The 23,221-nt window shown below is 36.2% G+C and overlaps 3 protein-coding genes across 5 annotated transcripts; all 3 read right to left on the bottom strand.

The window, feature by feature from the left end:
• Positions 1–653: 653 nt before the first annotated feature.
• LOC133864850 (uncharacterized) lies at positions 654–2,659 on the bottom strand. Its single transcript, XM_062301280.1, has 4 exons — positions 2,536–2,659; positions 2,057–2,205; positions 1,123–1,645; positions 654–955 (listed from the first exon to the last, which is right to left on the bottom strand). Exons 1-4 carry the CDS (start codon positions 2,562–2,564, stop codon positions 787–789), a joined length of 870 nt encoding a protein of 289 aa, XP_062157264.1. The 5' UTR covers positions 2,565–2,659; the 3' UTR covers positions 654–786.
• Positions 2,660–3,432: 773 nt separating this feature from the next.
• LOC133863674 (protein KINASE OF THE OUTER CHLOROPLAST MEMBRANE 1-like) lies at positions 3,433–8,349 on the bottom strand. Of its 3 annotated transcripts, none has more exons than XM_062299715.1 (5): positions 8,244–8,349; positions 6,809–7,183; positions 6,617–6,708; positions 5,803–6,276; positions 3,433–4,696 (listed from the first exon to the last, which is right to left on the bottom strand). In XM_062299715.1, the coding sequence occupies exons 2-5, from the start codon at positions 7,172–7,174 to the stop codon at positions 3,733–3,735; spliced, it is 1,896 nt and encodes a 631-aa protein (XP_062155699.1). In that variant the 5' UTR covers positions 7,175–7,183; positions 8,244–8,349; the 3' UTR covers positions 3,433–3,732. The 3 variants fall into 3 exon arrangements, with proteins under 3 accessions (XP_062155699.1, XP_062155701.1, XP_062155700.1); XM_062299717.1 differs by lacking the exon at positions 8,244–8,349 and adding an exon at positions 8,082–8,134; XM_062299716.1 differs by lacking the exon at positions 8,244–8,349 and adding an exon at positions 7,882–7,973.
• A 1,038-nt stretch (positions 8,350–9,387) lies between these two features.
• LOC133864821 (uncharacterized) lies at positions 9,388–15,455 on the bottom strand. Its single transcript, XM_062301244.1, has 5 exons — positions 15,155–15,455; positions 13,694–13,781; positions 13,515–13,614; positions 12,465–12,559; positions 9,388–9,939 (listed from the first exon to the last, which is right to left on the bottom strand). The coding sequence occupies exons 1-5, from the start codon at positions 15,363–15,365 to the stop codon at positions 9,678–9,680; spliced, it is 756 nt and encodes a 251-aa protein (XP_062157228.1). The 5' UTR covers positions 15,366–15,455; the 3' UTR covers positions 9,388–9,677.
• Between the last annotated feature and the right edge of the window lie 7,766 nt (positions 15,456–23,221).

The following is a 23,221-nucleotide window of genomic DNA, read 5'->3' as shown; positions in this document are numbered from 1 at the left end:
GTAAAGCTTTTAAAAAGTGTTTTGAGTTTTAAAAAGATTCCTAAAATTGATACGTGTTTTATTGTTGTACCACTCCCCAGTTCTCAATAGTTGCAACTCAATCAAGAGAAGCAACCCTTGGAAGGGTTCGTTTTTATCCCTCACGTAGGGACACCTCTCATGAGAACCTATCATGAGTCATGGGAGATAATTGCATGGTTGAGGGTGCACACTGTTATAATGTGATCACCCCGACAGAAGCTTTCAAAAAAAGAGTTTTATAGTTTGGTTTGAAAAAATGTGGAGATGGAAAAGTAAAAGAAGGCAAAATATTAGTTGAAGTAAAATCACATAGGGTATGTTCGGCAAGTGAAGAACATAAGAGAATAGTGGGGAAAGAATTTTTGAGTTAGCAAAAAGTGATAGATGTGATATAAAGTAAAATAAATTTATATAGAAAAGTGAAAAAGTTTTGTAGTATTGTAAATTTTTTTATTTGAATAGTAATAAAAAAAAATTATTAATATGATATAAATAGTGAAAAAAAGTTGGAATGTTTTGATGTTGATTGTTTTTTAGAAATGTAAAAATAATGTTGAAAATTTTTGTTTTGCTTACCAAACAAGGCCTATATAAAAACCCTTTTAGAACAATGATGTTTATGAAGCTTTTTTTTGCGTTTGAAAATTGAGAAGAATTTTTCCAAAATTTGCAAAAAAGCAAATAATGTTTTCATGAAAGCACAATATTGTTCATTATCTATACAATTTTCACAAACAGGAGTTGGCTACCGGCATTTCTTTGCTCTTAAGTATACCCCAAGGCCTTGAATGATAAAGTGGCTGGACCCTTTCGTAGCCTTTGGGTTGATGCAAACTGGTGGATGACATCTTGAATTCCCTCAAATGCGACTAAGAATTCTGCTGCATCAGTTTGGCTCAACAACTTCTTTACCACCAATTCCAATGCCTTGAACCTGTCATATACATCGGCAGTATGGAGAAAACCAAAACCAAAACCAAAGCTAGACACGATACGTGAAATATCTTAAGTGAAACGGAAGTAAACTGTAAGAGTTACCGTTTAAATTCTTATGTTAGATTACTATTTATCTCAAAAGCTTAAACGGGTGGGAAAATGGACCTGAGGTTTTGGGCCTTAGTGATGACACGTTCAATCTTCCTGAACTCGGACTGAATACATCCCAAGGCAAACCCAGCTGAGCGGTTTTTGATTGGAGTGAAGGGAAGGTGAAGGATACACGTAGCTTGAATCTCAGCCATTTCCTCATCGAGTATTGCCTCCTCAATACGTGTATCATGTGTGAGCTGAGATAGGAGGTCTTCATTGCCCCTCATTGAGTCTGATAATGATGAGCGGGCCAGGCCACAGACAAGGTCGAGCATGGCGGAGGGCCGCCAGTCGCCGAACCAGGTGAGGGAGGCCAACTGCTGCGGCGGAGCCCATTTGGGCATGAGGAGTTGGGCCACGTCCTTGAGGCGGGTAGGGACTGTGGCTCGGTTGTAATGGGCACGAAACCTGTTCAGTTGTTCTTCAATTAGATCCTCAAGTTCCCACTTTGTCTTCAGTTGCTTCTCTAGCCTTGCTGCTCTGTTCTTCTGCTCATGTCTCCACAGACTCTCTTTCTCCCAGAACAGCTCTTCACCTTAATAACATAACATAAAATAACATAGAATAAATCCATTTTCCCAGGTTAAACATTGAGGGAAAGGTTTAATTTCACAACCTTTTCACCAATTTTCCTTTACGTTCCCTTCATCTTTCCAAGATCCAAATGAAGCTTAGTCAAACTCCCAAGTGTAAAAACCCAATTATCAGGTTGCCTAACTAAATTGATAATTACCACAAACGTATGAGCAGTTTCCCAGGTTTTCTAAAAAATTACTATATCTTGTAAGAAAGGAAATTCTCCTGCAAAAAATAAATCCTTCAAATTTTCCCAGAAAGAAAATGAAGGAAATTTTATGGATTTTTACCTGTTGAAAGTAATATTCAATAACTCCTATGGAAAGCCAAAAAAGGGGGAAAAAAAGTTGAGGGAAAATTTAGGACTTACCTCGTTTGGGTGTTTCACGCTTGTGGAGGACCAAGCACTGGAATTTCTCTGCCATGCCATCGATTTCATCACCACATTCTTCTTGGATGACTTTCCTTGCCTTCCCTCCATTCTTTTCTCCTTCATGTTCACTCTCACTACAACTATTCCTGCAAAGATTTCCCTTTTGATTAGAAAGAAAACAATATGGGGCCTTAAAATAAATCTTTGCTCTAGAATCCCGCATCTTCTTTTGTTTACATTACTTGCTCGGCAACCAAGCAGAGGAAAGCTAAGTGCTTGCATAAGACAAGATAGTCTGAAAACTTCCAACCAATAGGTAATCAACAAAGTTGTTGAATCCCATATTTTCTTTTCCCGTTCTTTCCCGAGAACCATACAGAAAAAGAATAATTAACCAAGACACAGTAGCAGAAGAAACACAACGACAAAAAGAAAGGAAAGAAACAGTTGCTCTTCAAGAAGGTAATGGAGCTTACAAGAGTAGTTGGGGTGATGCTCCTTTCATTGATTTTCCTTTCTTTTCTCTCTCCACTCTGATGGCTTTTCTTGGAGTTTTAGCTCGATCTCTTCTCAGTTCTCGCTGAGAATGAGAACGTTTCGAAGTGGAAGAACCGGGAATTTATTATAGTTAGGAGGGGCCAAGGCGAGTGATAGACACCGTTGGATCTGCCACGTCCATCGAATTCGTGATGTAGATAATGGGAGTGTCTTGCCAGCTCACTACTCACTGCTCACATGGAAGCATACCTTTCCACATGGCTCCACTCCATGGAATAATCTTATTATTGATTATTATTGCTCTTTTATGGATTAGATAATGAAAATAAAAATTTTATATTTTCATTATGTCCAAAAGATATGTTATTTGTACAGCTTTTACACAACAATTGCACAACAATATTGTTGTGTCATTTTAAAAAAATAAAATAAAAATATAGCTCATGAATTTGTTAATATACTTTTTATGGCAGTCATGGTGCCAAAAAAAAAAAAGCTACCATGATGGACAATGATTATTTTACTTCTTCTAATTCTTTTAGAGTAAAAAATTTAAATAAAAAATAATAATAATAATAAAAAATCATAAAATTAATTAAAAAAAAAAAAATCAATATTGGTCATTGCTAACCTTGTCAATAAATACAAGATACCGAATAGAATCCTATCAATATATATTTATCGTATTAGTATATACTAAAAAAACACACAGCAGACAGTTTAATTTTTGTAAGAAATTTCAAGATTTCAATTTATGTTTCCCAAATACAGCACAATCATTTTCACATTCGCCACAAACCAGCATACATTCCTTTATTAGAGATATGGAAAGTGGAAACGAAGTTCCAAGTCAACAATCATGCCTCAGCAAGAACTTACAAAAGAGTCTACTAAAATTCATGAATGTATGGATTTCTACAACAGTGTGAAGCAATTCATTGAATTGATCATATACACAAAAGGCATACAATGATAGTTAAACATCTTTTCCTGTATATACATACACAAACTATGAACAGACTTAATTTTCTTCCCTAACAGCATTAAAATAAGAAGTTGCAGTCCCTGCCACATGCACTGAACAACCCATCACTCTACAAGCAATTCTTTTTCTGTTCACTATCTCTGCTGTCTATAGGGTCTAATAAACTTGCTTGTGACCACACATCAATAAATTACCTAGCAGCAGGAGCAGCAACAACACCTTCCTTGAAAAGAATATTTGCAACTGGTGATGGAAGCCAACCTGCATTTCCACCAGTCTGGCCATCCTGGCAATCCCCGTCATGCCGCTTCGAATTTTTCCGGCCTTTCTTCAGCCTAGCACCTATGTTTTGTCCAACAAATAAGCCCAGCTTCATAGCTGTGAATAAAGTACATGCAATTGCAAATGGCCTCACGGCCCAGTGAAAGTCCTCAATGTGTTGATACTTCTGCACAACTCCTGGACAGGTATCAAAAGACACTGCCTCCACTTCCGCTGGATCTGCCAAGAAAGTATTAGATTCATCTCCAAACACCAACCTCCCAGGGAAAGAAACGACAAGACAGCCATTTGGAAGGACTTGTGAGATCCTCCCAGTAGCCCATGCTGCTCCATTTTTATGAGGCCACTCAAACCGGGGAGTGGAAACATTTGCTTTCAGCCTCACAAACTGTCCAATATAATAACCTTCAGTCTTTTGAAGCTCAGAAGAGCTCCCAGTCCAGAGAGTCTCTAACCCTATAAATCCAACTGTTGCACTCCCATCACGCCGTATCGAGTGCAAAATTCCCACAGAGGAGTGCTTGTTGTTTTCCTCTTTCAAACATACCTGATCACCGATTGCCAAATTAAATGTCACCCTCTCAACTGTCGAGACCTGTACTCTCAGAGGGTTGTGTACTCCAGGTATCTTCACTAGAACAAAACTGTCTCTATCATCGCCACTCTCCAAAGCAACCACCGTTCCTTCAGGAAATTCTGTAGTTTTTGGTTTGTGTGCATTTATTTGCTTTCTTGAACGAACTATGTCACCCACTTCAAGATGATCTTTTGACAGATACCATGCAGTATAGCCACCATCACTTAATCTATTTGTAAGTGCGCAGCCTCCTAATTCAAGTGATCCTCCATCACTGTACACAGCATTCTGCGAACTGCAAATGTAAATAGTCAGTACACAATCAAAATGGAAAGAGATGGTGGGAGGCAACAAAGATAGAGCTCCGACATTCTATTGTTCCTTTTGGTGGCCAAATTTTTGCATAGACATATGAGTTATATGTGAGAATAAAAACCAGACACATCAATACAGTTAAGCAATTATCAATAGTTAGCATTTAAGCAATTATCAATAGTTAGCCAATTATTAACGTTCAAAGACAAAGGAATGCCTGGTTCAACTACAGTATGATTGTAATTTCTTTTTCTTTTTCCTCTCTTTTCTTCTGCACTAGGACCATAACTTCCACATTCTGCCAAAAACGGTTCTATTTTAGTGTTTATTGGATTAATCAATATGATCCCTAAACCAATATATTAATAAAATTAAAGAATGAGGTTCAAATGTGTATGAAACAATCATGAACTCCTAAATGGGGGGAAACCCACCCGTTTTGTCAATTGACACTAGCTTCCTACTAATCAGTAAAATACTAACATACTGAGGAAAGTCAGAAGTCATTCTGAAAATTAATTAGCCATGAATGGGGGCAAAATATATTTGAAACTAAATAAAATGCACGGGAAAGATTACTTCTAGGGAAAATAAAATGAACCCTAAAATGAGGACTTTCAGAGAAATTACCCTGTATTTTATTAAGATCTAATACCACTTATATTTAACCAGAAGTCTCTCAAATGGCCTTTCTCACACACTCAAGTGCAAAAACTCTTAGCTAGAAATGAGGGTACAAATTCACTGATATGTGTGCACTAACCAGAGAGAGAATTAACAGGGAAAAAAATAAAAAAAAAAATAAAAAAGAAAAAGAAAAAAAAGGACCTTATTGAGAACATTTTTTTGTGCTTTTATTACTCCCAAAAAAGGCTCTCCATCAAGCACCCAATTTAAGAATGCACCGATTTTTAAGAGTCAAATGTATCTGACCAACTGGAACCAGGAAAGAGAAAAATGAATACCATTCAAACACAGTAAGGCTATGATATTAGATCACATGCTGCCCAAAGTCAGCCCCAGGAGCCTGCTAAAAACAGCACCTTCAATGATCTAAAGAACAACAATTATATTCACAGTGAATACCTTTTAAATGCATGTAAAATATCGGTCATTAAAGGCCGATTCCGGAAATCATACTCGAAGCAACCATTGATAACATTCTCAACAGCAGGAGGCAAGCCACTTGGAATATGTGGTCTTTCTTGTTTGATAACAACTGAGTGGTATATTTCTTCAGCTGATTTGCCGAACCAGGGCTGAACACCAGTTAGCATCTCCATTATGCTACATCCAAAACCCCATGAATCTGTCTCAAATGATATTGGACCTCTAACTTCTGGTTCCCACTGTTCTGGGGCCATGTAGTTCGGAGTTCCAAGTCTTAGAGTCATCTCTGAATTAGACAATGCAATCCCAAGAAGTAGATATGGGATCCCAAAATCTCCCAGAACCACTTGGTCATGTTCGTTGAGCAGAAAGTTAGAAGGCTTAAGGTTCAGCACCAGGGCCCCAATTGAGTGCAACTCTAGAATTCCTTTTGCCAACTCGATCCCATACCTGTAAGCATCAGCATTCTGTAAGACTATATCTAACCATCAAAACCAATTGTATACTTCAGTATATTCTGATGAGTTTTAGACCATTCATAAAAAGTCTAATAAAGTTTGGTTAAATCATATATTAGAGCATTATTTCTAATTGAAATTTTGCACATTTCACATGCTAAATGGGACCTGTTAAACAGAAAAGACGACTCTCTGATTTAGTTGTTGACATAGGAGAACCCAACAAACCTAACTTTATGAAACTATATCCAAGTCTAACCCTATCTCATAAGGTAAATGACATTATTTCATAACGAAATAAATTAATTAATTAAAAACCCCCAAAACAACACCTTAAAACATCAGACAATTGGAGCTTGCCGCCCTTGAGCTGAGCCATTCGATCACCCACTGATCCCTCATGAAATTTCACTGCGATGCAGATCTGCCAGGACATCAGAAAGTGAACTAATACGGTGAGACAGATAAAGATCTTCCAAGAGTTAAAATAAAAAGTATCTAAATTAACTTTTCAAGAAAGTCACCTTTCCATTAACTATTGATATACCATACAACCAACAAACACATTGGAGTTCTCGGCACTTAAAAAATAAATCTTCAAACTTATCCAAAAACTTTTGGGTATGGCCCTCCTTCAATGGATGTAACATCTTGACAGCCACTTCATGATACTCCTCAAAATCATGACCCAATTGGTGATGAGTTGCCAACCAAACATCACCAAAGGGGCCCCTCCCAATCCTGTGCTTAAGTTTCAAAGAGGAAGGATCAATCCATGGACCAGTCTGATTTGGTGTAGCTTTGACAGTTCTAAGGCGGTCAGGGTCTCCTTCAAAGAGTTCATACTCAAAAAAAGTTGCTGGCTTCGCTGATCCGATCTCTTCAGTCATATTTCTTTCCTGCAGAAACGATACGGGTAAAAGAAGAGCACATCCAATAATCTACTAGTCCTTATCAAGACTGACAAAATAGAAAATCACATCATAATAGAGGCTCTAATCTTCCTAATCCTTCAGGAATGGAACCTCAACCCCAAAATTTGAATCTTAAGGCATACAGAGGTCAAAATTAATATATGTCACTGCAGGGAAATTTGATTATTCATAATTCACAATACACTCATATATACACCACTAAATCCAGTGAAAAATGCATAGACCGGAAACGGAGTTAGAGAGTTTAATGCCATCATCAAACAAACCTTCCTAAGACCAATTCGATTATTGCTGACTCTGAAACCAACTACGATTAAAAATAACCCCCAAAAAAATTAAATTTCAACATCCTTCAGTAACATCTTTTAATTACTGATTTCTGTCGGTACGAATTCTTGTTGAACAGAAAACATTTGGAGAAAAAGCCTCGAGGCATAAAACTAAACCATCTCAATGAGCTTCCCCTCTTCTCTTTTGAAATTCTTCAGATTAAATCCCACCCCATTCAAGGCATGGGCAAAAGAAACCCCACCCATACGTGAGTAACCGAGTAAGCAAGCAACTGATAGATGACACAGCTTTGACTACAGAAGGCTAAAAACTTTACACTTGAAAACAATCTCCTAGAATTATTTGTTCAGAGAATTAAATTTAAGACACACCAATTAAAGCACCACCCATGAACAATTCTCTTGCGTATATTTCGGCACGATTTACCCAGAAAAAACTAGTAGATATCTACTTCGATCCATATTTACAAGTGGGTCTGAAAGTTTTTTTTATCCAATATAGCTCCATAAATATCCCTTCTTTCCATTTATTCATACTCTTAATAGATCCAAACTAAAACATTCATGGGTACCTAACATACATCCGTACATAACAGTCAAATTTGCAGTTAAATTCCGTTTCTTTGCTGAGAAAAAGATACAGATAAATACTATATATATATACATAAATACATACATATATATATATATATATATGTATTTATGTATATTTATATATGTATAAAAACCCTTACCAGTAGAGAGAGAGAGAGAGAGAGCCGCTGTGTGATAAAGTGCGAATAAAGATCAATTTGACGGGTAGTTTGGAAGAAGAACGAAGAACGGGAAGTGGAGGCAAAAAGAAACAAAAAAGATGGGATACCACGTCACTAGAAACTCCGTTGCGGAAGATGCTGATCGAACACGTCACCGAGTTGGAAGCTGGGTAAGGTGGACACGTGGCTGTGATAGTTTACCGCGAGTTTTGGAGACGTGGACCGCTTGCAGGTGGGGCCCTCAGATTCTCTCGTTGGGGATTCGACGCTAGTGGAGCCCTCATCACGTGCAAACTGTTTTGGAGTTTTGGTCATTTTGTGATGGTGCACGCGCCATACCACTCTCCGCAAGTAATTTCAGGAACTTCATAGAATATGATTTTTTTATTTTTTATTTTTTTTCGGTTGTCTTTTTTAGTCGCTATCAAAGATGTTATATTACTACCAAATAATTTAGAATTCGATTGCGTCTGCAATTTTTAGACGTGTAATTTGAAAATATAATTTTTAAAAATGTGATTAAGTGTGATAAAATTACAGTTTATATTTTTAAATCATTTTATTTATAAAAACACACATTTTTGTCTGTAATTTAAAAACAAAAATGTTTCTACATTTTTAAATTACAGTTTTCAAAAAACGCAATCCCAAATAATATATTTTTTATAATTAATGCTTCGTTTGTTTCGATATAAAATATTTTCATCGTAAAATATTTTCAACGATTCCGGCAAAACTTGTTGGAATCTGGACAATATAACCGAATACCGGCAGAGCAGATTCCAGAATCCGGCCAGTGCCGCCAGATTCTAGTAATCGAATACCTACATTTGAGAATCTTCAACGGTAGAGTCAAGCTACCAACAAACTATAATGTCCGGCGGTAACGGATTCTCACAAATGTGGAATGTCAAACTCAATCTTAATCACACAATTTAGTGATGAAATTTAAAATATATATATATATTATTAATTTGATGGAGAATTGTAGATATTGTGAAATGGATATATGAGTTCAATTTTCATCTTTTAAGGGAAAATGTCTTCAGACAATCATGGGGTATTTGAACCAAATTTAGAATATCATTTGCACATGAGGGAAGAGACACAGAGGGGAAAGAGAGTACTAATTGGCAGTAGATAAAAATTAAAAGCTTTACATGGAAAACATCTAAAATAACAGAGGGACCCAACCATAAGATATTTACACTGAAACTAGTCCTCCACCCGCCCGCTTTTCTTTCCTTCTATCTTTGGTTGGGGAAATTACGCCTACTTCCAACTCAAAAAAATATAAAAAATTGTGTTAGCTGAGCTTATAAAGCACGATCATAGACCACCTTCTGGAACAAAATGGCAGCCCAAGGGCAAGCTTGGACAGGCTTTCACCTATATATAGTAGCCTACTCAATTTTACATCCATTTCTGGTAAGCTTTAAACCTACTTCCACCTCCTAAGCAGTGCAGCCCAAATCTGCCTTCTGATCTCATCCTTGAAATGCCCCACAAGCTGGATTTTGGGAGCCACCCCCTTAAGACATTAGCCAACTTCAACTCTGGAATAGGAGCATCCTCCTGGTTGCCATCACTATAGCACTTGGAGCTCTCCTGATTTTCGTCATCGTCGATATCATCTGAACCAGTCTCTTCGTGAAAATTTGATCCTGATGAGAACCTTACATAAAAGGAAAAAGCTACTAGTTCCATTTCTTGGTAAGCACAGGGCAGAAACAAGAAGTTGAGTTACAAAGTAATTTCGTGCACAAAGAAAAATCAACTGGGGATTTTGGCCATCTCACTCACCCCAATTAATTAGTTCTACCACCCTTCTTTTCTATGATATATATTCTTCAGATTGATTTTGTTCCTTTGCAAGATTCGAATAGCTAAAAGCAATGTAATTTGGCAGCTAAGCAGGCTAGCTAAGTGTCATTTCTAGAGCTAGTACTATTGAGACAGCTTCTGATAAGATCAACAAACAGAGCAATTCAAAGAAGGAAGATGATGCAGATAAGAAGTCTTCAAATCAAATACAAGATAAAGATAACAATGTGCTAGCTGAAGATAAGATCATGTAAATCATATTTGAATTTTGTAAGTGCTGTAGCTAAAGATATATACAAGTAAACGCTCCCATAGATTGATATGGGAACCACATTCATCAATCCTATCCTTAAACTCTTCAGATACTTATGCAGGGGCTTTCGTCCTTCTCCCTCGTAAACCTTTTCCTTTGTCAATTAACCCTTTTCTTTTCTTTTTCTTGTTTTTTTTTAAACAGGCTGAGTTTCCATAATTTAGTGAATGTACATGCATGATTCATGCATGACGATTAAGGAAAGCAAGGATGTGTTGAAGAGTGTTTGAAGCGATCACCCCAGCTACAAGAGCTAATTATTTTTTTTATAAGTAAATCTAGTCTTATTAAAAGCGTTAGACGCCCCTAAATACACCGAAAGTATACAAAATGAAACACCTAACTAGAAAGAGAAAAACGAATAAAGAAATCGACAAAACTAAGCGACAGAGGGGACAAAAAAACCATCATCCAAAGATACAAAGTATGAAAGAACGAAGCTAAAATATCCTCCATGGAACTCTCAAAGTCCTTGAAACACCTAAAATTTATTTCCTTCCAAACACACCAAAAAATGCAGATTGGCACCATCTTCCAAATCGCAGTACTCCTTGGCCTTCCAAAATTCCATCAGCAGACAAACAAGTCGATAACTCTTCTAGGCATAACACAAGACATACCAAATCAAGTGAAGAGAGAATTCCACAGAACTAAAACAACATCGTAGTGAAGAAGAAGGTAATCCACTGATTCCCCATTTCTCTTGCATAAGCAGCATCTATCCACTATGATAATATGCATCTTCCTGAGATTATCCATTGTAATGATCTTGCCTAGGGCCGCCGACCACGAAAAAAGAGAGCCCTCGAAGGAGCCTGAATCCGCCACACACTCTTCCAAGGGAAGCAACTACCTTCAGAGCAAATCCAGGGAGCTAAAGAAGGACTTGACCTTAAACATGCCTCTCTTGGAAGAGACCCACCAAAGCCTATTTGTACGACCTCTACTCACAATAGCTGAGTGCAACAGCTGGAAAAAGGAAGCAAAGACATCAACTTCTCAATCAAGCGCTTCTCTAACAAAGCTCACGTTCCACTGAGCAGAACCGCTCAAAATCTCCATATTATCCGCAACTAAGGCATCCTTCGCACGAGCAATACCAAAGAGAAAAGGAAACGATTCCTTCAAAACAGTATTCCTGCACCATAGATCATGCCAAAATTTTGTCCTAACCCCATCCCCCACCTCAAACCTAACAAAACTAGAGAAAGTGTTCCACCCTTTATGTTCTTCCACAATCCCACTCCAAATGCACCTACAGGCTCAAGGGAGCACTACCTGCTCCACAAACTACCAAACTTGGAGTCCACCGCAACTCTCCACCAAGCATCTCTCTCAATCCCAAACCGCCACAATCATTTACCTAACAAAGCGCGTTTGAACATCACCAAGTTCTTGATACCCAGCCCCTCTGAAATTGTAGTATAAACCTTAGACCAACTCACCAAGTAATATTTGAACTCTCTTCACCAACCCCACCCCACAGAAAATCGAACAAGAGCTAATTAGTACTATCAACTTTCCTGAGAGCCAAATGAAAAGTCAGACCAAAGTGAGCTCCAACTCCAACTGTATTAATGTAAACATGAAAATATAAGATAAAAGGTAGCATACAGAAGTCACACAACTTCTTCTTAAACTTTATGCGAAAATTGCATATGTTCGGGCCAAAATTGATGCTTAGAAAACATTTCTAATCTGCATCCTGCACCTAAAGTCAGCCTCAGATCCTGATAGGGCCTCTCAAATTTTTCAAATATTCTGATCGTTGTTTATTTTGTCTGGTCCTCAAGCTGTTAATCACATATACATGTGCTTAATTACATCCGCCCCAGTCTGCTTTCAGTGATCTACAGAAGATGTCTTTGCAAAAAGCAAAGACACAGATGAACTGCCTAATGCATCTTTGAGCCTCACTAACAAGTCTGAGCAACAGTTCTGAAAAAATGCCATGAATCATGGAATAGTTTCAGGGAGATCCAACACCACCGGTTTAGTGAGGGTGTGCACGAGTGATAATCATGTGAAACCATGACAAAAAAGAACCAAACAAAGATTCTTACAGTGAGTGCAGTTTGCAAGCAACGCTCATGTTCTTGTTCTTGGCACTTTCACTCAAAGGTGAATTTTGGATGGACATATGCCGAATGAATTGCAGCTGCATATACCACAAAAGAAACATTAGAAACTTGTAAGCAACCCCTTGAAATTGTAAGGTACAAAAATAAATGAAGCCAAGAAGTCACAAAAGAGAACTTAGAAAAAGCAAAAACCAAGCAATGGAATAGATTTAGAAACTCTCAAATCTAATTTTGAAACTGAATCAACTGATAAATGGACGAATACCTCTCTCTCTCTCTCCTTTTCTAGTCTGGGAATTAGTTAAGTAGAAGTTATATAATCTGACAATTGCATATAAAAAATGCTAATGATTGTCTATTCATCTAATCATCAACCCCCAGATATTGCACCACTGCACAGTAGTTTAAGAGATATACCCTGAAATCCAATAGCTAGAAGACTTACGATAACACCAAAAAAGAGCAAAGGAGTTGAAGTTGAAGGCTCTACAAGGGTAAGGCCACTTAGGATGAGGGCGGTGAGAAGCAAATTGATTATTTATGATATAACTAATAATTAACACCCAGATATAGCATAGAGCAGTACGATGTAGCTGATTTCAAATCATTGGGTTTGCAATAAACCACAAATGATAAGTTAATTTGAACAGCATAAATCAAAATCAAGCCATTTGGGATTGCTCATGATTTGTTTAAGTAATACTCATCAATAAATTGGAAAAGCAACTGATGAACTATACATATGGAATTTATGCCAAAGTTTTGGTTGAGCAGTGAAAGAAGTGATCAAATATTATCTATTTTGTTTTAGCACTTTCTTTTTTTTCTCCTTTTCTATTGGTACTTTGAGTATACAGTTATAATTCACTCATGCTCAATATACACATTATTATCTGAAATATTAACACTAATTTCCTCATTGCAAATGCAACTAACAAGTCTGATACACCAGAGACTAACTATTCAACTGAAACACTTAAAAATAATAATAATAATAATAATAATAATAATAATAATAATAGTAATGCAGACCTGATCACCATCCTTGATCCCAAAATTTTGAAGACACGCTTTGTCATTAATTAGCTGCTGATCAGCATAAGATAAGCAAAAGTGCCCCCATACATGCGACCTAACCACATGGAATCCAAAGAAAATAAGCCATAAAACTAATCGAACCATGTGATTCTGAAGCACTATCATTTGATTACCATGAAATTTCCTTTTGACACGAAACAAAAACATCCTCTACGGCTTGCTTGAGCTCTGCTACCGTGGCATTCTTGGCAACACAAACATCTATGAAATCAAAACCAAAAATAAGAAAATTGTTTTTGCATGTCACTATACATTGTTGTGCTATGCCAAATGTAAAACATCTGTGAAATCAAAACCAAAAATAAGGAATTTGTTTTTCCATGTCACTATACATTGTTGTGCTATGTCAAATGTAAACCATTGGGGAAATTGGAGGCCACATCTAATCCCTACTAAGCACAAATTGATTAAAAGCAAAAGACCAAAAAAAAAACCAACAACAAAATAAAAAGAGAAGAGCATTCATATCCGGCTCGGCAAATGTTTAGCTAAAATTTAGTTAAAAAACACATTTTTTTTCTATTTCAATTACCCACTTTTCAAAAACACTTACATCCGGATTAGCATTTTAGCTATTTACTTTTATTATTCCATTTAAATATTATTTCTTTATTATTTCCCCAACAATCATATTTTTAAAAATTTATCTTTTTCTAACGGTCATATTTTTCAAAATTCATCTTTCGCAACGTTCATATTCTTATGCTTCGTTTGTTTGGGTGGAAAATATTTTCTGTATTTTTCGGTATTTGGTGCAACCGAAAATGATGGTCAACAGAAATTATTTTCAGTTTAAGCGTAAAAGACTCTTTAATTGTTAGAAAACAATTTACGATTTTAAAAATCGTGAATCGATTTCTAAATTTAAACTCTTCATTCTTGCAAGCACGTTTGTGGGAATCCGCCACTACCGGGCATTAGAGTTTGTTGGTAGCCCGAATCTACCATCGAAGATCCCCGAATTTTGGTATCCGATCACCGGATTTCGGCAAAATAGGCCAGAATTCGGCCGGTGCCGGAATCTAGCACTGGTCCGTTGGATTCTAGATTGGCCGGAATCAGGCACAAATGACCAGATTCCGGTCACCTTCGCCGGAATCTGGCCAACCCAGATTCCGATGAAACTAGCAGGAATCTGGCCATTGTTGCTGGATTCCGGCCTTTATTGCCAAAATCCGATGAAAGTGGCTGAATCCTGTGGGCCAGTGACGAAATCTCGTCACTGGTGATTTTTTCATATAAGCCAAACGCTAAAAAACATTTTCAAGAAAATTATTTTTTTTGAAAAATTATTTCATTGAAAATATTTTACGAAGAAAAACGTTTTAAGTCGAAACAAACCGATACCTTCATTATCTTTCATTTATAAGAAAAGTTCATGACAACACATTTTAAAAATCGACGTTTACCTCCAGCATCTGTAAATTTGACATTCTAATCAGTTCAACATTCTATTCAGGGCAATCCAATTATAACGCAGCATGGGGTATTAATTAGCATTTTGAACTTAAAACTTTTTCAAACGGAGCCATCATTTTAGATTGAATGCTCTAAGAATGAATAAGAGAGGGTACCGAAGAGAGAGCCATCGAGCTTGAGGACGGAGAGGTTGAGGTTGAGGTGGAGCTGCTGCGGCAACTGGCGGTACGGATGGTGGTTCGGTGCACACATCTCCACGTCGTCGTTTAGCGTTAGCGGAGCCAAGCGCCGCCTCTCTAAGAAAGCCCTTAGATTTCTATCACCACTACTACTCTGTTCCTGAACAGTCAGGCTTCTGCTTCTCATGATTAGCTTGTTAGGGCTAGCTTTCTCATTTCTGGTTTTGCATTGAGATTTGAGAGTGAGAGAGGAGTGTAACGGAACGGAGGGGGTTTAGGGAGTTTGTTTGTCAATTTGATTTTGGAGAGAGAAAAAACGACCGTTATTATTATTTTGGCAAAACTCCGCATGCTCCTCAAACTATCACTTACTATCACGTAATTAGGCATTGACAATGTTCCCAAATTATTAAAAATCTGTCGATATCCTTCCAAAGATAGCAAAAAAATAAAAAATGAGAGTTAAATATATATCTTTTATCTACTTGAGTTTTGAAAATTTTATTTTTTGATACTTGAGTATTAATTCGTATCGTAGTTGGTATCTAAATTTTGAGAAAAGACAGACTTGGTACCTCTGTCTATTTTTCCATCCAATAATTAACGGTCAGCCACATTTCAACTCCATAGCGTTGACACGTGACATAATATAAAAAAAAAAATAGAAAATTAAAATCTTTAAAAATTAATTAAAAAATAAAAATTAATAAAACTTACAAAAATAAAAATAGAGGTTAAATACCTCTTTGCCCCCCGTGGTTTAAAAACTTTATTTTTTGTCTCCTCAATTTTCATTTTTTTCATACGTGGTACATATGTTATGCGAAAAGACGGAGATGGTACTTCCGTCAATTTTTCCTTCCAAAACTAATTGAATTTCACGTCAACGACACGTGGCACCATTGAAATTGCGACACGTGGCTACACAATTTTTTTCTTTTAATTATAAGCCTCTAAAAAAAATTAGGGATGGCCGGCCACCCCCAAGGGCCAAAATTGAAGAAAAAAAAAAAAAATCAGTTTGGCCCTCAAAGGTGGCCGAACCGCATGGGCCAAAGTGAAAACAAAGAAAGAGGTTTTAGCTCATGGGGGTGGCCGAACCACCCCCAAGCCATAGGGGTGGTTAAACCACTCCTTTGGCTAAAATAGGGGTAGCTGGCCACCCCATGTGGCCTTTTTTTTTATTATTTATTTTTTAAAAAGAAAGGCTTAAAATTTAAAAAAAAAATTGAAAAAAATTGTTTGGCCATGTGTCGCAAGTTCAATGATGCCACGTGTCGCTGACGTAGAAATTCATCAGTTTTGGATGAAAAAATTGACAGAGATACCATCTCCATCTTTTTGCATAATACATGTACTACGTATGAAAAAAAATGAAAATTGAGGAGCAAAAAATAAAGCTTTTAAACTACAGGGGTGTATAAGGTATTTAACCCATAAAAATATTAAAAACTTAAAAAAAAAAAAAAAAAATTAAAAAAAGGTGGCTCAGCCACCCCCTTGGCCGGCTTGGGGGTGGTCAAGGGCCAAAACCCTCACAATTTTTTCTTTTCTTTTTTCTCTTTGGCCATGAGCTACCCTTCTTCTTCTTCTTCTTTAATTTTTTTTTAAGTTTTTAATATTTTTATTTTTTAAAATTTTTATTAATTATAATTTTTTTAATTAATTTTTAAAGATTTTTATTTTCTATTTTTTAATTTTTTATATTCTGAGGGTTGACACATGATTGACCGTTAAATATTGGACGGAAAAATAGACAGAGGTATCAAGTCCTTTTTTTTCCAAAACCCAAACACTATATGCGATAGAAATTGAAACTTAGGTAATAAAAATGTATTTAACCCAAAAATGAAAAAACTTAGCCAGAAAAAATAGGGTAAGGAAGGGGTTGTGATTTGCAAACCCCCCCCCCCCTCAATCATATTAGTAATAATAGTAAGGAAAAATTTGTAAAAACAATCATTTTATTGAGTTGCAAATAATTTTTTTAGGAGTTTAAAAAGTGATTAAAAACTTTGGATGGAAAGAAAAAAACACAAATAGGATCTTGGACCCAACGTCCATCCTAATTTTGACGGAAACTGTCTGAGAGTGTTACATCAACACCAATCATATTATTACATGTCTCACTTGTAATAATATATATATATATATATATATATATATATATATATATATGTGTGTGTGTGTGTGTGTGTGCACGCACGCTTGCGTGTGTGTGTGAGAAAACTATACTTTACTCCCCCAATGTTTATCCATTTTTAAATCTTGCCTCCAAAGTGAAAAAAAAAAAAAAAAATTTGCAATGGATCCCAACAAAGTTTCATAATTTTGCAATGTATCCATTCCATTAGATGATTCCGTCTTCCCTTATGGAAATTGCCGCACATGCGCTGCATGTGTGATTTTTGCTATCGACTTCACCAAAATGCTCTCATGTTTCACCCGTTGAAATTTCGAAAATGACTAAAAATTAACTCACGCTGGCCAACTTCCTCAAGACCAAGACCATCATCGACCACACCAAGATCTTCAACATTAACCCTGACGTCCTCCTGGCCTTTGCCAACACTGGCATCTTTGTCACCGTGACCGTCGAAAACGATGACATCCCCGTCCTAGCGGTCCACGCCAATACGCACCATTGGGTCACCACCCATATCGCCCTGTTCCACCCGTAGACGGGGATTAATTATATTGTTGTTGGCAACGAAATCATGGCCACCACGGACAAGAACCTCATCAGCCACCTCGTGCCCGCGATGAGGAGTCTCCACCACGCTCTTGTTCTCGCCGGAATCAAAGACATTAAGGTTGGATAATATAATAATTTTGGCTCTGTTTTTTCCCCTTTTTGGGGTACATGGATTTCCTTTGATTTGGTATTTTGTAGTTGGAATATATTTTCTAAATATACCATCGAGCATCTATATATTATTTATGGCTGTTAATATATATAATTTTGTTATAATATATTATGGTATTTGATTTGATTGTAATTTATTATAATTTCATATACTCAGATGTGATGAATCAAATCTGATTACCACATTTATTTAATCAATTCCTTTTTTTTTGTAAATATGAGTCTTTTGTATTGTAATATTATCAATTGAATAAGCACAATATGTAGCTCTTAGAGCTTTATCCTCTGAACTTATATTATAGGTCGAACCACGTAAATTTCTTGTTTTCATTTTTATTTATTTCGTTATTTGTTATTTCTTAAAGTAAATTCTTCAAATTTCACCTACCAACAATTTCCCATGAGCAACGGAAGCCCCACTGTTAATCGGTTTCGGCCAATTGGCCTTTGTAGTGTTCTATATAAAATTAATTAAAAAATTATTACCAATCGGTCCAAGAAGGTTCTCCCCAAAATTATAGCTATGTTTCATCAACCTTTGTTCGTGATAGAAAAATACAAGACAATTCCATCTTGATCCATGGACCATTCCACTCTATGAAGCATGGGAGGGGAAATGAGAGTTTAATGCCTATCAAGCTTGATATGGAAAAAGCCTCTGACATAATGTGTAACATCTCGCATAATTATGTCGCAATTATTTTCAAATAATTATCAATTTTACAACTCACAAAAACTTTTAAACATTTTAAAAGATATTTAAGTGCGAAAATTTCTCTTAAAATATAAAACACATTTGCACCCATGCTCGTCTATTCACAAAGTTGTTAAAAAGCTTTAAAAAATTTAGGGTTCATTGAGCACCAAACATTCGATGCTACCATCGATCATTCGATGAAAACCCAACGTTCGCCTCGTGGAATGAATGATCAATGGCGATTATAAGCAATTTAAAATTTGAAATCTCAACACTTTTGTTCATGCACCATGCGACTATAAATTTATCCTTCAACCCCTCAGCTCTATTTTGGTCGTACATAACCTCTTAAAACCCTAGAGAGAGAGAGAGAGTTTCTTGAAAGATATTTTGTTCGTCAAAGATTGAAAAGCTCTTCATCGGGGGTAATAACCTTAAACTCAACATCCAATCTTTCATTTCCATGCATGTAATCACTACTTAAATTTGTATCTAAATCATGCTTAACTATTTTCTAGTAATATGGGTTAAGTTGACAATCTAGCTTGAGGTGATTGAATATTGCATGAACTTTAAAACTGGGGTGAAAATGCAGTTATCGAAAATCAACAACCACTTGCGCTAACCGCCGAGGCGGTTATTCCATAACCGCTACTTTTTTTGTGTTTTTTTTTTTTTTTGGGCCTTTTGGGTGTTTAACTTGCCTTGGATATATATATACTTGATAACATGTTTCTATTAAGCATACACCAAACTAAATAAGGCTAATAAATAATTCATAGTCCAATACAATCATATAAATGAAAATTCACAACTTCAAAAAATAGAAAATTCAAAACAATTAGGGATAATTACGTTTTCCCTCCATGAACTACCGGTCATTGTCAATATGCTACCACGAACTGACACTATCACCAAAAGAGAGCATTGAACTATTATTTACATAGCAAAACTCCCATTCCGTTAGGGAATCTCGTTAAATCGGACGGAATATGCTATTTTTAGACGTTAAATTTTGTTCAAAGATAGAAATGTCCTCAAACAATAATTTAATAAAAAATATTAAACCTAATAAATATATATTTTTTTAAAAAGAAAAGAAAGGGGGTGGCTTGCGGGCCACCCTAGAAAAACCTGGGGTTGCTACGCGGCCACCCCGTAGGCTGGAGGTAGCCTTCGAGCCACCCGGAGCCACCCTAGAGGTGGCCGACACCAAATCAAATATATATGTATTTCACAAAACATTTTTCATATGTATAAACGGGCTTATATGTACTCTATTTTTGCAACTGTACCATAACAAATAGATGGCTTTAAAATTTGAAAGCAACATTTTCTAGAGACTATACATAATAAACAAGCACAATTAAGCCTTTGCTCCCAACCAATTGGGACAACTATAATACTAGATAAAATACTATTTGCTTTCTTTTATTTTTTGTATTTTTCCTATGCACCATTTGGCCATTTGCTTCATTTTCATTTGTTTTAGTTCTAATACTTGGGAAAATATGCATATAAAACTAATGGTGATTGTCATGGTGGTCGTCTCTATCTGCAGAAGACGCTGAGAGGATAAGGAAAACTAATGTTGTTCCCGTGGAAGTGATTATCAAGATCCCTAATGACAGCGAGCCAGCTATTCTCCATGCCGACGTCAAGATTGTCCTTTATGAAGACATGCTATTGTGAGTTTTAAAATATTGCAAGCACACGAATCATTTGCAATATTGTGTATGTGCAAGTGCAAGGTCGAATATACAGAGAGTTGTGTTGCAAAAATTCATTTCTATTTAAACTAATTCTATTTTACCCTAATTCCAATTTTTGGGATTTCTATCATGCAAAATAATAAACTAAATTAAAACTTATTAAAAACCATTGATAGAAAGTACTAAGGTTTTAGAATCCACCTCGCCAAATCATAGCAACATATTATCATGATGATCAATACATATTCGAAGTTATTACCATACAAATCTTATGTATGTTCTACTATGCTTAAAAAATTAATTAAATCATTCAATGAATCCGTTCTTTGCACAAATCACAAAAAATATCCAGTTTAAACCAAATCATCAAATGTATCCGTAGAACGACATATAATGAATATTCAACGTTTTGATAAATAAAAACTACCGCAATCAATTAAATGAAACTATCTCAAATCATTACATGTATCCGTAAATCACAATAGATATTCAAGAATTATCTCAATAATTGAACTGAAGTATAACGATTAGAAATCAAAAACTCATAACATCAGATAGTATAAACCTACATGAAAATATTGTTGTTCTTCAATGACGAGGCTTCACCCTCAACCTTAGTTGAAGATTTAGCCTCTCATAAGCACAGTACTACAAGTGTGGCTGCTGGAAAATAAAATAAAAACTCAAAAGTTGCCTCCTAGCCGTCCCAGTACATGTACCAATTACTCTTACAAGAGAAAAGAGACATATATAACTATAAGTCCCTAGGGTTTTTGGCTGTTGAGCTCAGCACTAGAGTTCTCAATAAAAACGTGTCGGTGCTGCCTATCACGTGCTGCTTCTTCATAAAGAAAGAGACATGCTTCAACAATTCACGCGCAGCTCTAGCTGCCTTGGAGAGAAACATGTTTCAGCTGCTTCAGATAAATTGTTCGCCTTTAGTGTGTGTTCGGTGCTGCAGGTTAAGACAAAGTATAAATCACTCCACGTACGTGTACACTTCCAAGAGAAAAGACAAAACTATGCATAGACTACTTGCTAGGGTCAGCGCATGCACAACTTTGGAAAGAATGATTCGATCAGTTCTATGTGTTAAGAGCTGCTGGACTTTCCTTGGAGGAAAAACGTGATGTGCTACCAGGAATGGAAAAAGAACATGTGTATTTCACTGTTGCCTATTATCAGTAGTAACGTGTGTCTCAATTAAGTAAAAAAAAAAATGTAGGTCTTCGGTGATGCTCCTTCTCAAGGAAATAAACATGTGTTGCTCTCTTACATGGAAAGAAATCATGTGCTGCCATTTGGAGAAAACGTGCATGTTCAATCTGATCTGCTCTTCTTTTGGAAAGAATGACGTGTAGAAAACGTGTCTTGGCTCATGAAAATTATATATGATCTCCATGCAAGCATAATATATATAAATAAAATGCTATTAAATTAAATAAGCAGCGGAATTATAAATACCTTCAGCCATATCTTAGTTCAAGCAAGACGAATAACGAAGAAAATTTTCTGCAATACCAAAATTCTAAAAAAAAAAACAAAATTTAGAGAGTTCTTATAGCCTATGCCTATGAGTGTGTCAATAGATGAATACATATGGCTCTTTATATAGGTAGGCTAGGGATCCTCTTTATTAATTGGATATCTGATTATTCTCCTTCCATCAAGGAGAATAAATCAAAAATATTAATGTAAAAAACCATTTTGATTTCATATAACTTAATGTGGAATAAATCATATTTAATCTTTATATTAAATAATTACCGTTATGATAATTATTTAAATTCGAACCGTTACAACAAATTAAATAATTACCTTTATGATAATTATTTAAATTTCAACCGTTACAACAAATTTAATGTGTCTGAGGGACACATGTTTAATTTTTTACACTCCATGTTTGTTTTGGAAAGAATTCGGTGTTGCCCATGTTAAAAATATGTCAATATGCATGCCGCACACGTTCAAGACAAAATATTCTTTCCAAATTTGCTTCTCTTATTTCCTCTTCATTTATATTTTCTTCTCCCTAATATTTTTTTCCCTTGTCAATCCACAAAAATACAGCAATTTTCTTTCAATATTTTGCAAAACACTAAAACTAACCAAAACATTATAAAATAACAAAGTTAAAGGTTTAACAAATGCAAATTAAGGGGTCAAAATATACAATATTTAGCACTCATCATATGCCGAACGCAGGGCTTAGGTTCCCCATTCCTCCCCTTGTGGAGGAATTGCTAGTGGAGATGACTCTCTCACTTGGTCAAATTAAGCCAAATGGATGGCATTTCATTACCAGCTGTTGCACTTTATGGTATATGGTAGTGGGGGGAGTTCTCATTGCTCAAGAGTTTTTCATTTGTATCTTAGGGTAGTAGCAATGGTTGACATTATAGAATCATTCGCGGTTATAGAAGACGGCGGGACTATGAGGGTTATCCCTGAGCCTAGGCTGGTAGTCAAAACTGGCGACTCGGAGTCTCGTTGTCGACACGGGGAATGGCTGGCTTGTCGTCATTAGGGATCCTGATAATCAATTCCGTGGGAAAAATGTAAGTTTTCCATATTCTCTCGGCGTCTTCTGCAGACAGAGATGACTGCCACCTCTGACCCAACTTGGAGGGCGGAACCTCCACCGCCAAACTTGACAAAGCCTGACTTTTCTCTTCGATGACCTCTTCTGCCATCTCCTCCGTGGTTCGGCTTTGACTCTTTTTCTCCATCTTAAAACTAGCATTCAAAAAAAAAAGAGAGAGAGAAAA

The sequence above is a fragment of the Alnus glutinosa genome, chromosome 3, assembly GCF_958979055.1.
Source record: "Alnus glutinosa chromosome 3, dhAlnGlut1.1, whole genome shotgun sequence".
In the NCBI taxonomy this organism is placed as follows: domain Eukaryota; kingdom Viridiplantae; phylum Streptophyta; class Magnoliopsida; order Fagales; family Betulaceae; genus Alnus; species Alnus glutinosa.
The sequence above is the reverse complement of the archived record's forward strand: the minus strand, read 5'-3'. Positions and strand labels throughout refer to the sequence as shown.